The sequence below is a fragment of the Theropithecus gelada genome, chromosome 14 (genome assembly GCF_003255815.1).
Source record: "Theropithecus gelada isolate Dixy chromosome 14, Tgel_1.0, whole genome shotgun sequence".
Classification (NCBI taxonomy): Eukaryota; Metazoa; Chordata; class Mammalia; order Primates; family Cercopithecidae; genus Theropithecus; species Theropithecus gelada.
In genome coordinates this window covers 6,838,323-6,854,560 of record NC_037682.1, presented here as the reverse complement: position 1 = coordinate 6,854,560, position 16,238 = coordinate 6,838,323, and the positions used below count along the sequence as shown (strand labels likewise).

General features: G+C 41.5%; 1 protein-coding gene across 2 annotated transcripts in view; it reads right to left on the bottom strand.

Moving 5' to 3' along the window:
• Positions 1–16,238, bottom strand: part of CHKA (choline kinase alpha) — a 72,570-nt gene that overhangs the window by 28,174 nt on the left and 28,158 nt on the right. The window contains exon 3 of one of the 2 annotated variants that reach the window (XM_025357674.1): positions 3,950–4,003. The exons of the other annotated variant lie outside the window; for it this stretch is intronic. Within the exon in view, the coding sequence (XP_025213459.1) occupies positions 3,950–4,003 (54 nt within the window). The remainder of the gene's footprint in view (positions 1–3,949; positions 4,004–16,238) is intronic. 2 annotated transcript variants of the gene reach the window in all.

The window sequence follows — 16,238 nt, the reverse complement described above, 5'->3', positions numbered from 1 at the left end:
ACGGGTTGTTGAAACTGGCATGTCATCATTGGCAGGACCAGCTTCATCTTACAGTTATGGGGCCAAGCCTTGGGTGAGTGCTCACCACTGCTGGGCAGCCTGCTGAGTTTCTCCAGGTTTGCCTTCCAGAGCCAAGAGGTCTGTTTCAGGCCTTCCTTTTTCTCTTCATGTCAGAGAGGGCACAATTTCTGGCAATTAGGTCTGGGGCACATCCATGAGTGGATGATGGAAGAGGAATGAGAGGAAAAGGTTGTTTGTGGATGAGGAGGTCAAGATACAGAGCCCAGAGAATGACAGCAGGAACCAAAACAAACTCAGAGGCTGAGCCATGGACTGAAATCTTCACCAAGGGATGAGAGCCGTCAGGAGGAGTCAAGGGCTAGAGCCACAGGTGTGAGCCTCACAAAACTGGGTTTTCAACACAGGAGACATGGCAAGCAGGAATGAGGAAGGAGCAAGAAGGCACCAACCCCACTAGTGGCCCTGAGGTACTTGGGAAGTGACTGAGGAAACCGCCTCCTCTGGAGAAGGCTGTAGGGCAGGGAGTCTCCTGAGACAGTGAGGTTTGGAGAAGACCATTTAGTGGAGGAAATGTTCAGAAGAGCAGGGTCTGCAGACCAAAACCGGCAACTCAAAAGGGCTCAAGTAAGAAGATAAAACCAACTCCTCCACTCTGACAACCACCTGCCTACCCTTTGACCCAAATCTCTGCCGTTTCTCGGGAGGCCCTGAGGAGGGAGAAGTGGTGCTGCTATAACTGAAGGGTCACCTGAGGTGAAGGCATCTGAACCTGATGAGAGGAATGGACAACAGTGTGTACCAGTAGGCAAGGGTAGAACGTCTGAGACGTCCACTGGCAGCAGCCGCCACCAGCCTTCAGCAATTCTTCACTGCATCCTGCTCTGTACCCGCTGCTGTAGTTGCAGTGGGACAGCAGGAAGCAGCAAAAGCCTGTTTTGAGTTCAGCGTCTCGTGTGAGCAAAAATCATATAATACTGAAAATTTACAGCCATAGAAAGTGCAAAGGGCCCAGGGGCAGTGGCTCATGCCTGTAATACCAACACTTTGGGAGGCCGAGGTGGGCAGATCACTGGAGGTGACGGGCTTGAGACCAGCCTGGCCAACATGGCGAAACCCCGTCTCTACTAAAAGTACAAAAATTAGCTGGGTGTGGTGGCACATGCCTGCAGTCCCCAGCTACTCAGAAGGCCGAGGCACAAGAATCATGCCTCACCACCTTGGAGGTGGAGGTTACAGTGAGCCAAGATGGCACCACTACACTCCAGCCTGGACAACAGAGCGAAACTCTGTCTCAAAAAAAGAAAAGAAAGAAAGAAAGTGAGTGCAAAGGGCTGGGCACGGTGGCTCAAACCTGTAATCTCAGCACTTTGGGAGGCCAAAGGAGGCAGGCAGATTTCTTGAGCTCAGGAGGTCAAGACCAGCCTGGGCAATATGGCAAAACCCCATCTCTAGGAGAAATACAAAAAATTAGCCAAGCGTGGGGGCATGCACCTGTAGTCCCAGCTACTCGGCAAGCTAGGCAGGAGGATCGTTTGAGCCTAGGAGAAGGCTTCACTGAGCTGCAGTTGCGCCACTGCACTCTAGCCTGAATGACAAAGTGAAACCCTATCTCAAGAAAGAAAAAAAAAAAAAAATGCAAAGAAGTCCCTGGTGTTGTGAGAGCATGAAATGAAAGCCCCAACCTTGTCTGGAAAGCCAGGAGGGGCCCTGTGCAAGAAGCCCCAGCCGATCCTCATTATGAGAAGAGCTAGGGGGTGGGAAACAGGTGAAGGCCTGGAGCCAGCCAACAGAAAAGGCATCTGCAAAGGCTCAGGGCAGGGAAAAAACCACAGGGTTTAGGACAACCTGGCTGGAGGGAATGAAGGGCGGGGGAAGCAGGTTGTGAGCTGAGGCTGGAAAGGTCAGCAGGGGTCAGACTATTGAGGACATGGGAGGCAAAGGCCCCCTTAACCTGGCCAGAGGTGTAGAGCGAACGTGGAAGGATCTTAAGCAAGGGGTGGACACGAGCGGGTCGGCAATTCAAAAAGATGACTATGGCAACGACAAAGGGAATAGTTTGTGGGATACAAGAGAAGAAGGCAGATGTAAGGTGCAATTCAAAGGCAATATCAACATCATGGTTAGGATGCCAGGGTAAGTGACAGCAGGATCGCGGAGGTAACGCCCTGCTTTCTGGCCTGGGAACTAACTGGCTGAGCAACCAAGAAAAAGAGATCACCAGAAAGGACTAGATTTTGATTGTGCTGTGGGGGGATGTGAAGAGCCCAAGCATGCAGCGTAGGACATGGCGAGTTTGAGGGGCGTGTGAGATATCCGAGGAGAGACTGCTAGCCAATGGTATTAGTTCCAAGTTGAGGTCAGGGCTGGAGGAAAAATGCAGTGGCCCTTTGGCCTATAGATCAGGTGACTGAGGGAGAGAGGACAACATAGAAGAGGGCCTATGGTCAAACCATGGGGCGCCCCAGCATGTAGACAGCCAGATCTGTACTGTGTCTCTGTGTCATGGCTACCCTCAGGAAAGGAAACATTTCAAAAGGGCAGGGGGTCATGTCAAATGCTACTGAGAAGTCAAAATAAAATGAGAACTGAAAAGTACTTTGGATTTAGCATCACGGAGGTCCTTGTGATCCAACATTTTCAGCTACCAGGATGTCCAAAGGTCTCTGTACAAAGGGCCTGGAATGGTTGACAACAGAATGTCAATCACTTCCCACCCAAGGATTTCCCAGTCACTGTCACTCCAGAGAGCACAAGTTCTAGATCTTCTAGCAGGGCCCCCAGAGCAGGACACATGCAAAACAAGCTGCTGAAACATGTGGAAAAAATATCATCACTTTCATTCCTTTCTTAGCTCAATTGTTTTAATGTCTATTTCTTGATTTTTTTTTTTTTTTTGCATTGGGGGGACAGTGTCTTGCTCTGTCACCCAGGCTGGAGTGCAGTGGCACAATATGGGTTTACTGCAACCTCCGCCTCCCAGGTTCAAGCAATTCTCCTGCCTCAGCCTTTCAAGTAGCTGGAATTACAGGTGCCCACCATCATGCCCAGCTAATTTTTCTGTTTTTAGTAGAGACGGGGTTTCACCTTGTTGGCCAGGCTGGTCTTGAACTCCTGACCTCATGATCCACCTGCCTCAGCCTCCCAAAATGCTGGGATTACAGGCGTGAGCCACCACACTCAGCCTATTTCTTGGCTATTTTTATATTGATTATAAAAATTTTACAATTGGTAAAAGTGATGTAGCGATGTGTGCGTGTATCTACATCTTAGATCCACGTATGTTGGGCATGTGTGCACATGCACCCTTCTCTGTGAGCCTGCACATAACGGCAGAGATGCTCAAAAGGTGCTTACGCTGGGGCATGCAGACCAACACCCCAGACCCCTGCTTCTGAGGCTCCATCCATCAGTGCTCTCGGCCTCAAGCCATCTGCACATGTGAGTTTCAGAGAGTGGGGTCACATTCTCTAAGTCTAGGAAGAAGCTTTTCCAACTTGGGTATCATGCATAGGAAAAAACACTGTTGCTTGCCCAGGGAAAAAGGGTGGTCACCAAAACCACTGGGCCGTGGGTACGACCAAGTGGGGGTGAGAAAGGCATCACAGCAGCGGCAGCCAAGGCCTCCACATTGGGTACCACACACGAATGCTCCCCTGCTGCCATCTGCCAGCATCCCATTGCTGTTTCGATTGCCATAAAGACACCAAACTTCCACAGTCTACACTCTCAGGAGGAAAGAGGAATACCCACTGCTCACTCAGTCTCTGCAAGGTGGCTTCCAATAAATATACCGAGAGCCCCTCCTGGCAGAAAGATAGATCAGGATTTTCCAAGGGTAGATAAGAGACACTGCCAAGCCCTGGAGTAGCAAAGGGTGGCTAACACCAGTTCACATCTCAAACAGATGCAGAAAGACTCAATTACTTACTTGAAATTCATTTTCTTTCTGAGCTTGTTCGGATCCCTCTTTATTACAGGATCTCTATGAATGAGAAAAAGGAAACACTTCCAGTGAGATGGGGAACACTGAACAAACACTAACTTTGCAACCACCAGAACAGTCAGGGTTTACAAAACATCACAGGTCTTTAAGGAAGATTTCTCAGCCCACCGATGTGACGGGCAGCATCTAATGCACCAGCAGCCTCCAGCACTAGTACCAACGCCTTAGAAAGTGCTTCATTGCTTTATGAGAAAAGGGATGTGCCGGTGAGACCCGATAGCTGCACGTCTCACAGCCGCCCCATGTACCTTTCACAATTTCATTGTTAGAGGAAAGTCAATAGAGTGCACTCTTCCAATCAGGCCTTCTAAAGACAAGCGGTCAGGCTGAGTCTCTCACCAATTTAGCTACGTGGTTCTCTCAAGTCAACCTGCAAGAACAGGGAGTGTAAACATGCCTGTGGACAGCTGTGGTCAGCACAGAACTCGGACAGAGAAGAAAGCGCTGTGCAGGCAGGAAACCTGGCACAAAATCTGTGCAGACATGCCCTGCCGACTCGCCACTTTCCCGGAGTAACCCCTATAGTTCAGTCGGTCACCAGCTCAAGCTGAACTGTTCCTCCACCATAAAGAGGACTGTGTGAATTTAATAAAGTCTCTAAAATTATTTCACATATTAATATATTAAGAAATACTTTTACATCACTTTCCTCAATGAAATTGCAAATTTATGGTAACCTGGATTCTAGCAATAACAACACACTAGATCATTAACTACCATAAACAACCCTTGGGCTACATTCTTCATGGCACAGATCATACATTTTAAGAGCAACCCCCCACCCCAAATGCTTTAAAATCCTTCGTACTATCTTTAATAAGGGAATGGGGAAAAGTAAAGTCAGAAACTTGTGTCATGACAAACTTTTATACTCAAACACTGCCTCTAAAAATGTTACTTGTTACAATTAAACTAAGTCTGCTTAAGCCAGACCCAAAAGGAATCCCATAAAGGAAACCTCTTTAAAAAAATTTAATGTAACAGATTCTTGAACATCCCATGAAAAACATACCTTTCCATTCCACAGCTTTATCAAAAATACCTGTACCAAGGGTGGAAAGTGTGGACAGGAAAAAAAATGCCACGTTAAGCAACACCAGCTACTCTAGCACCAATCAAAAACCTAGTGATTTAAAGCAACCACTCATCCATCACACACTGAAATAACATTCCAGACATTTTAATGCATGTTTTGTATAAACAGTACATGTTCTATCTTACTCAACACAAAAGTAAACAAAAGAAGTACCCATGTTCATAAATCTATTTGCAAAAGACTCTTAATATTTGCACTGATACATATTCAATACTATATTTAGCATACAGTTAAGTATACTTGGTACAAAGTACAGAAAGTACAAATGGGGATTTATGATATTTTCATTTGTGTAATCTGCAGTTCTCTAATGAAAAGATGTTACACGTTAAATCCCGTTACAATGAAAGTTATAAAAATCAAAATACTACAAAAATGCTTTCAGATCTTTGCAGATGATTTGATGTGCGATGTGGTAAGCACTGGAAAGCTTCACTTCACCCTAATTCCAAATACTCTCGTGACTGCACTGTTACCTTAGACTCTGCTTTGGTGGTCGCCCCTTCCAAGCAGTCTGTAAATTCCTAATGAATAGGGACTGCATCTTTTCTTGATGTTAGTCTTCTCCCAGAGCACCAAGCAAATCTTGATGCCCACTACACTTTTTAGGCTGCATGAATAAATGAACGCTCCAGAGCGGTACAGCACGAGGCAAGTGAGCCCAAGGAGCTGCCTGGTGCCATGCAGCCAACCAGCAACAGCAAATTCCCATCCAGGATCTTGGTAACAAGGAAGCTAGCCGTGGGGTTAATTAGAAATGCCCCTTCAGAAGTCCTTGTGCTTTTTTCCCCAAATAAACTTAAGAATAAAAAAGTTCTATGATATATTACATATTAATACTTTGCAGTATAAACTTTAAGACAAATAAGAAAGTTTGATACTCTTCTGAAATTGTTGTAACGGGATTTGACCTGTACACAATTCTAAATGACTATGGTTATTCCTATGCTGTTGTTACTCTAACTGTATCTTCTTAGGGAGATACAGTTAATGGGTTATTTAGCCATCAGAAGTCCCTTTCCCTTATCTAATGGTGCTCTCAAAAGCAAGTTACTTCATCCAAAGTTAAAAATTGGCTGAGTCCCCAAGGCCTTGCCTTTCTTTAAACATATTGGCACTATAAGTGGTAGTAAATTCCATGATAATCTCCCCTGCCCACTCCCCCTCAGTCCACCTCCATATGAATTCATTACTTATACCAAAAGAGCACCATTATGAAGGCAAGATGGACTTCTGCAATATCCAGCCCTCTGTTCTGTTTCCTCAGTACAGAATGTTCAGTCTCCCTAAGTCCTGTAAATAAGAAGTGTAAGACCAGGAAATCTCAAACCAAGTGGATATTCATGGAAAGGTAAGAGAAGAACTTTTTCGTCCAGGAAGACAGGAAGTTAAATACATTCTGGGGCCGGGCGCGGTGGCCCACGCCTGTAACCCTAGCACTTTGGGAGGCTGAGGCAGGTGGATCATCTCAGGTCAGGAGCTTGAGATCAGCCTGACCAACATGGTGAAACTCCAACTCTACTAAAAATACAAAAAAATTAGCCGGGCATAGTGGCACGTGCCTGTAATCCCAGTTACTCAGGAGGCTGAGGCAGGAGAATCACTTGAACCCCAGAGGAAGACGTTGCAGTGAGCTGAGATCATGCCACTGCACTCCAGCCTAGGTGACAAGAGCAAAACTCTGACTCAAAAAAAAAAAAAATATATATATATATATATGTATATATATATATAAGTATATATATAAGCATCTGTGGGATTTTACTTCAGTGACATAAATTCATTTGAAGCAGATATTAAAATACATTGTATATTTAGTATGACATCAAACTTTTCTCTAACAAGTTAATAAAAATTATCTTCTATAAGTTATAAAACAAAACTAAGCTTTTTACATTTATTAGAAATTTGAACATTGGTTATTTAATATTAAGTAATTATTAAATTTTTTAAATGTGAACATTACTGTGGTCATTTTAAAAAAATCATCTTGTATAGATACAGACTGAAACATTTACAGAATAATATAACACCTGGAATTTGCTTCAAAATAACCCTGGGGGAGTAAATGAGGGAAAAGATGGAAGAAGATTGGCTGGTGAGGGGAAGATGAAGAATGGACACTAGGGTTCATTATACTCTTCTACTTTAGGGTATATCTGAAATTCCCCATAATAAAAACTTTTAAAAAATAAACATTGAAATTTCAAGACCTAAGAAATCAGAATGTCTCAATTATGCCTAAGACACCCAACTCCATAAATATACTGAAAACCACTGAATTCTACACTTAAAAGGCACATAATAATAAAAAATATATTGCCACTGGCTTCCTCCCACCTTTCTTTCCTTCCTATTTTGGGCTTAGTTTTCAAGAGAATCTTAAGTTAGAGTCATATATTCATTAGCCTGTGATGTAGGAAATAAAAGAGGCTACTGTGACGGCATTAATAAAGGAGGCGTAATTACTATTTTAAAGTTAGCTTTTAAGAGGTGAAACTTTAAAAAAAAGTTTGGAGACTGGGTCTCCCTCTGTCTCTCAGGCTGGAGTGCAGTGGCAGGAATAGGGCTCACTGCAGTCTCAACTTCCCCAGGTCGAGCAATCCTCCTGTCTTAGCCTCCTAAGTAGCAGGACCACAGGCATGTGTCACTATACCTGGCCTTTTTTTTTTTTTCTTGTAGAGGTGGGATCTCACTGTGTTACCCAGGCTGCTCTTGAACTCCTGAGTTCAAGTGATCCTCCTGCCACAGTCTCCCAAAGGGCTGAGATTACAGGCATGAGCTGCCATGACCAGCCTGAAAAAGATTTTTTGATTGGCCAAGAACTTTTAAATTTAAAAACGAAATTCCTGAAAGTCTAAATTATATTAGCTAGGGAGTAAAATGAAAAAATAGAGGACTTACACTTTTACTTTAAATACTTCTATACTTTAAAAAGTGCTTAAAAGCTTGTATTATTTTTATAATAAATACATTTGGTACAAGGTTTCAAATGTTTACTTTTCTAACAAAATTGCATTTTAAGGCTTTGGGTTTTGTTTTGTTTTTTGTTTTTGATACAGCGTCTCATTCTGTCACCTAGGCTAGAGTGCAGTGGTGCGATCTCAGCTCATTGCAACCTCTACCTCCTGGGTTCAAGTGATTCTCCCACCTCAGCCTCCTGAGTAGTTGGGATTACAGGTGTGCGCCACCACGCCTGGCTATTTAGGCTTTGTATTTTAAATGAGACTATGAAAAGCAGTAAATGTTCATATTATAGAGCACGGGTTTTCAAAATGTTCTACTTCATGCTTTAAAAATAAAATGGGCCAGGCACGGTGGCTCATGCCTGTAATCCCAACAGTTTGGGAGGCCGAGGCGGGCAGATCACGAGGTCAAGAGATAGAGACCATCCTTGCCAATATGGTGAAACCCCCTCTCTACTAAAAATACAAAAATTAGCTGGGTGTGGTGATGTGCGCCTGTAGTCTCAGCTACTCGGGAAGCTGAGGCAGGAGAATCGCTTAAACCCAGGAGGCTGAGGTTGCAGTGAGCCAAGATCACACCACTGTACTCCAGCCTGGCGACAAAGCAAGACTCTGTCTCATAAAATAAAATTTAAAAAAATCAATAAGTAGTAAGACAACTCCAGGACCAAGAAGGAAGAGACATCCCTTTATTGTATTTTGTGTTATATGATTTTAGGATTCAAAAACCTACTTTAAGTTACCTAATGTTCCACAACACAGCAGGTGTATTTCTTTTAACCTATTTAAGCCATCAGACAGAATAAACTTACTTGGCCAGTACTTAATGAAAGACTTCTCTAATACTGAGGGAAGTAGGTTTATGACTAAATGAATAAAGCCCCACTGGGAGATGAAACAAACCAGCACCTCAGTTTTCTCTAGAGTCTGTGCATAGTAAGAATTGGTGAAAGTGGCATAAAGAAAGCGTCGTTAAATCACATAGAGCTATCATTTAAATGTCATTTAAAACATCTTTAACATCTGAAACATTTATCTTCAAAGTGTCTTTAAAGATCCACTACCTACATGAGCTCCTTGTGAGACAGATTTTAAAAAGTGATGAATCAGCTACGAAGAACACCATGTCATCAATAGCAAAATAAATTGGAAATGCTATTTAAGAAACCAAATCATTATTGATTATGGATAATATAATATGAGCCAGGCACAGTGGCTCACGTCTGTAATCTTAGCACTTTGGGAGGCTGAGGGGGGAGCAGATCATTTGAGGTCACGAGTTCAAAACTATCCTGGCCAACATGGTGAAATCTCTTCTCTACTAAAAATACAAAAAAATTAGCCAGGCCTGGTGGCAGGCGCCTGTAATCTCAGCTATTTGGAAGGCTGAGGCGGGAGAATGGCTTGAACCTGGAAGGCGGAGATTGCAGTGAGCCAAGATCGCCCCACTGCACTCCAGCCTGGGCAATAGAGTGAGACTTCATCTCACACACGCACAAAAAAATCATAATACAGAATAGAAACAGGTACTGTTAAATATAATGGTGGCTGCTGAACTAAAATGATATACAAATGAGAGTACAGGTTTTTTGTAGAAAAAAATTTGTGCCATCCATTTTTTAATAGAAAAAAAGAAAAATACATACAAAAAAAGAAAACTAAGAAACACGGATAACATTCTCTTCTTCCTACCACTCCTTCCTCACCAAAAAATAACTAAATGGATCATTCACCTTACTGTCTCTTTTAAAGGCTTTACATAAAACAGTAAATTGATTGTGACCTTTTAAAAATGTTTTGAGACCTACAAACAAATAAGTAAGAATAATCCTTTCTGGGCGCGGTGGCTCATGCCTGTAATCCCAGCACTTTGGGAGGCCAAGGTGGGAGGATCACCTGAGGTTGAGAATTTGAGACCAGCCTGACCAACATGGTGAAACTTTGTTTCTATGTGGAATACAAAAATTAGTCAGGTGTGGTGGCGCATGCCTCTAATCCCAGCTACTCAGGGGACTGAGGCACAAGAATTGCTTGAACCTGAGAGGCAGAGGTTGCAGCAAGCTAAGACCATGCCATTGCACTCCAGCTTGGGCGACAGAGTGAGGCTGTCTCAAAAAAAAAAAAAAAAAAAAATTCCTACTCAAAAAAAAAAAAAAAAAAAATCCTAGACTTAGTTTCTAGGATATCTAAATTTTGGTCTGGGAAAATAATCCATCTTTCTACTAATCTGGTATTACCTTCCTGAGCTGAGTACTGAACAACTCCCAGGCCATCGTATTCACCCTGAGAACAGGAGCCTGTGGTACATCATTCGGATTCAATTCAGTAGCTGTGATGCCCATGTGGTCTTGGAGTGGCATGCTTCTTTACTGGGTAGCCTGTGGCTTCAGAGACCCTTAATACCCACCCTGGTCATCTCACCACACTCAACCCTCTAGGAGAGAAATGATTTTTAATACAGGGGTGGCATCTGTTATAATCCCTGGCCTGCCGAGTCCCTGTTGATCATGCAGCTATGTTCCATCTCAGGAGAGGTGGGGCAGGAAAAAGCCTGAGAACCATGACTCTATAGAATGTGTTCAATTCTACATAATTGAAAGAGTTATGCAACTCTTTCAATTAACATTTTGCAGTATGGTTTCTTTGCAATATGTTTTCCTCTCAGAGTTATCATGGACCCTAACCTTATTTCTTCCTGATTTCTATGAAAAAAAATGAAATCATCCTGTATTTATTGCTTTTATGGCTTCTTACAGCACTTTCTTGAACTCCTGACCTCAGGTGATCCGCTCGCCTCAGCCTCCCGAAGTGCTGGGATTACAGGCATGAGCCACCACGCCCGGCAACTTATAGCACTTTCTGAATACATTTTACAGAACACATTAAAATGTGAGATCTCATGCAATGATTTAAAGTATAGCTTATGTTATTATCTAAAGAGCACATATGAATTACAAGAATTTAAACAGATAAGTGATTTCTAACATTTTATGGTAGTCTCTAGAGTGTCTTCAATTATCCCAAGGACCAATCTAAAACAACTTGATCTTTTTGGACACTAATAATTTCAAAATTGGATGACTTGATGAGCATCCCTAGGAAACTAGAACTTCTAAAACATTTTAAGCAACATAAGCCAATAGAAAGACAGGTGAGTGGAAACCCAGGTTTTAAAAAGGCCCATTTCGGCCAGATGCGGTGGCTCATGCCTGTAATCCCAGCACTTTGGGAGGCTGAGGCGGGTGGATTGCGAGGTCAGGAGATCAAGACCATTCTGGCTAACACGGTAAAACCCTGTCTCTACTAAAAATACAAAAAATTAGCTGGGCGTGGTGGTGGGCGTCTGTAGTCCCAGCTACTCAGGAGGCTCAGGTAGGGGAATAGCGTGAACTCAAGAGGTGGAGGTTGCCGTGAGCTGAGATCGCGCCACTGCACTCCAGCCTGGGCAACAGAGCGAGATTCCATTTCCAAAAAAAAAAAAAAAAAAAAAAGAGGCCCATTTCAGGACTTTCTCAAAATGTATGTCTGATCCAGGGCAACCTGCTGATCCAATACTCCCCAGACTTCCAAGACTAAATAAAATACCTTCCCTCTAAGTATCCCAAGGGTTGACTTGTAAGCAACACCTTTACAGGAAGTGTGCTTCACTACATCAGATCAGCACTGCAGAGCTCCCTAAGGTCTCAGGTACCCAGTGTATGAAAGCACACTGACTGGTAAGGACAAAGAAGAAGGTTTGTTTCTAATTCTGACCAAAATATCAAAATATATATGGTGTTTCCTTAATGCTGGAAGTGGTATGAAGGAAGAACTTGATTACTTCAATTAAGTTATCAAGTTGAGGCCCATAAACTTCTAAAATTCCTAAATGTTTGTCATTTTCTACTGAGGAAACAGAAGAAAGGAATCTGATTTGCTTTGGACAAAAAAAAAGTGATATATTTATTACACAACATTCTGAAATCTTAATCACTGTACCTCTTTAAGCACAGCACAAACTGTAGCTGGTGCTACTTAACAAGCATTACAACTTTCTTTTTTAAAAGCAATTCTTGAATCCAAGAACTAAAAGAAAGAAATTAAAGCTGTAGAGAATGCTCCAACTTCAGAGGTCTCATACTATACCGTGAATCGTGTCTGTCACCTGGAAACCAGAGTGCTCCAGGCACGATCGCATGGACAAGCCTGCAGCAGAGAACACATGCACATACAGCTAAAGTGGTACATTACCCCCAACGCCCTTCACTCCACCCAACATAAAGACATTCCTTCCCAAAGAGGGGTGGGCTGCGGTCAAACCATCGTTCCATGGACCAGAAATCCGCATTGGCTTCATGCTATAAATCCCAAACATTTAATACCAGCAAGACAAAGACACTTTGAATATGTAAAAATTAGACATAGTAGTCTGTGGTTTATTTGGTTATCAAAAGAAGGCACCAAAGCAGGTATGGAAGGACTATTAGTAGTAATTTGGCAACTATCTTGGGAGAGTATCAGCTAAAGAAATGTTAGGTTAGCCCAAATGGGAACACACAACACGAGAAAAATGTTTCACTTCTGAGAGGGAAGTTTTGACTGCCTTCGGAATAAAGAATTAAACCATACTCAAAAGTATAATGGAATTTTTTTAAAGCAGCGTGAACAGAACAACTTAAATTCCTAATGATCCTAATGCAATGAGGAAAAAAGTGACAATTCACAGAATTCAGTTACCAGGGACATAATTCCTTCAAGGAGTACCAGCAATACTGGTCTTTGCATGGTGTGACCTTAGTAACATAAAGAAATACTCTTTAGCAGCTGATTTCTCAGTAGCCAGTAGTTTAATATTAACTATTTATGAGTTATCCATATTTTATTGTGGCTTAATTTTTAATTAAACTGGGGCTAAGAGAAAACAGGGAGGAAGACATTTGTTTTCTAGATTCAAAAAGGACGGTGTCTCAAATTTTACTCTTTTGAGTTGCTAATACATATCTGCGTTGTGCCTTGATGCCTTTATTATGGTTAGTACTCAAACAAGCACTAATATTAGCCTTCTATTACTCAAAAAACAAACAAAAACAATTTTCCAGACAACATTCAAGAGAGATCTTTGATGTGTATTATAAACATTCATGCCTGTGAGACCGCTCATAACGGTGAGGCCAAATCTCTCCATTCATGCACAGAAGGAAGTGGCTTAACACAGAGTCACTGTTCTGACAGAGGAAGGGACAAAGCAATCCTCTGAGACTTCCGCCAACTGGCACAGGTTACATTGAAGGAACAATACGTACTGACATTTGTGTCTTCCACAATTCATGATAAATAAGCAAACTGGTTATTTGTAATCAGCCAAACTTGCTTCTCTGAAAAGGCTGCTACTGGACGTTGCAGAGCTCATGTTCCTTCCCAGTATCAGAAAGGAAAAAAATCAAGTTACATTTATAGCTAATTTTATACATTTACGCTCTCTTCTAGCAATTCTATCTCTTTCCACAATGCAAAGGCTGACCTATTCCCAAAACTTCTATTAAATTATCCTCCTTTAGCTCAGGGTAGTTTCACAGTTGAGTTTGGTTTTCATAATCTATGCAGCTAATGAAAATAACCTCATTTCCATTAAAATTAAAGATAGCCTATGTAAAACAGACACTAAATTATATTGACATGCATTACTTTAAGATCAGACCAATATTTTTATGTTTAATAATTTCCTACAAATAATATTCTATAGCTGTGTGTGTCTTATCTTGTTCATATTTTCAAAAGGACCCATTCTTGACCTTGACAAACACAGGAATTTTCATAAGCACCCTAAAACTAACACAAATCCTAAACAAAAACTCCAGGATACAGTCAGGAAGTCTGCTTCTGTCTCATCTTAGATAGAAATAGAGGTTAGAAGAGACAGATGTTTGTGGGACAGAAGCTGTAGGGCCGAACCCAATCAAAGTTTTACCTTGGCTTTTTGGCACTTAACCCTTAGAGAACTGTACCAAAGAGCAGTCATTTCAGTGTCACTATGGAAATAAAGGAAATTAGACATCTTACAATGCCAAGATGAAGAAAAATGAGAAAGTTGAGAATCATCTAGTTATTTTAAACCAAGTCACCTGTAAATCATTTGCTGATCAAAGAACGTGTAAAATGTTACCACCTCTGATTCTCACAGAAGTAAAATGTTCAAAAGCTTAAAACAAGGAAGGGAAATAGAAAGAAGGGACATACTAAACTAAATCTGTCATATAATTAAGCAAAAATGCAAAATACTCTGAGAAAACACATAGGCCTATTATTTGTGCAGTAGTCTTCAATTAACATTTTTCCAAGGAGTGAATTCTAGCCCACCTTAAAGGATGCTATAGCTGCATTTGTAAAGTTGGCTTGGGAGATACCAGTTATATTTGTATAAATACACACACATGTATAGGATGTGTGTATGCTTTCCTATGAGGTAGAGCAAAAAGAAGGAAAGCAGAAGATTTGAGTCACATTATATTTAATTCTCTCTTTAACCCTTAATTTTATGAAAATAATGTGATTTATTATTTGGGGCTCTGTATTTGCTCAGTCACATCTCTCAATTAATGCAAATCTTGACAATTTATTATCAATCCTAACAATTTATCATAAATTCTGGCTTTTTTTTTTTTTTTTTTTTGCTGTGATAGGAACAAAACCCTCACTGTAGACCATAAATATCTCCTTCCATTGTAGGCCAGATTCATTCTAAAGAGTTGGCTATACATCGCAATTTCATCACACCTAGACCGCAGCAAAAATAAATAATAGAAACTTTAAAGCTGTTGAAAATATTTGGAAAGGAATTTAAAATCCCTGGCACAGTGTGTGGCAGCTCAGCTCCTAAAGCACACAGCAGCTGTTCCCTGGCTCGCATCTTAGAAGCTTCTAAGCCTGCTCTTTACTTTCCTTCTTTTGTACCTTAGCCATCTTTTGGAGTTCTTGATTTTGGTTCCCCTCCTCATGTTGTCACAGTACTCCCAATGACCAGCACTCTCCAATGGCCATTAATATCTGAAACTCTTAACTGGCAACAAGTATGCCTGCTAAACTCCACAGAGCTAGGAAACCAAATATATTGAACTCTGTGACTCTAAGCTTCATGGTTTACTAAGTTTAAACTACAACCAAAAAAGTGTGCTTGAACTAAGGACTTGAACAACTGAATAATTACATTGAAAATACAGATTCCCACCTACAAAGCAAAGAAATAGTTTTTTTCCAACAAAAATGAGTTTGTTGTCTATGTCAACTGTCAGATTGTCAGAGGTATGCTTATTATCCATGTAGAAAACTACTAATTTCCCTTCCGGTTTGTTTTTGTTTTTGTTTTTTGAGACAGGTCTCTCTCTGTCCCCCAGGCTACAGTGCAGTGGTATGATCTTGGCTCACTGCAACCTCCACCTCCTGGACTTAAGGGATCTTCCCACCTCAGCCTCCAAAGTTTCTGGGGAACCACAGGCACATGCCAGCACGCCCACCTAATTTTTTATAGAGACAGGGTTTTGCCATGTTGCCCAGGCTGGTTTCAAACTCCTGGACTCAAGTAATCCACCTGCCTTGGCCTCCCAAAGTGTTGGGATTACAGGAGTGAGCCACCATGCCCAGCCCTAACTTCCCTTTCTATCCAAGGTGCTTTCAAGTATGGTTTCACCTTACATCAGTAGATATAGCTTCAGGAATGGAAACTCATTTAACATTTGCCTAATAAAAACATAATTGAGAAGCTAAACGTGGGGTACCTCCCCCCAAATTGGAATCATATGTAAAACATACTCTATTCTATTAGTTTGGTAAGAGTCAATTACATTTTAAGTGACTTAAATAATTCTTTTTATTTGTCTTAGTTACTTAATAGTCTTTTTTCTTCGAAAAAAATTAGGACATAGAATTCTGTTCAAACAAATTTTATTTCCATACATTTCTACTGTATTTAACTACTGTCAGGTACTACTTCCACAATGCTAAAATTTCAAAATGGAAAAAAGACTAACAATAAATAATAATAAAGATAATGAATCTTTATTAGAGGAAGGCTAATTGCCAAGTTGTAGGCTATGCTGCAGCTGGCTTTTACTAAGTGACTCATATAATAAACCAGAACATTCTCGAGCTGGGCTGTCCAACACAGTGGCCACGAGCT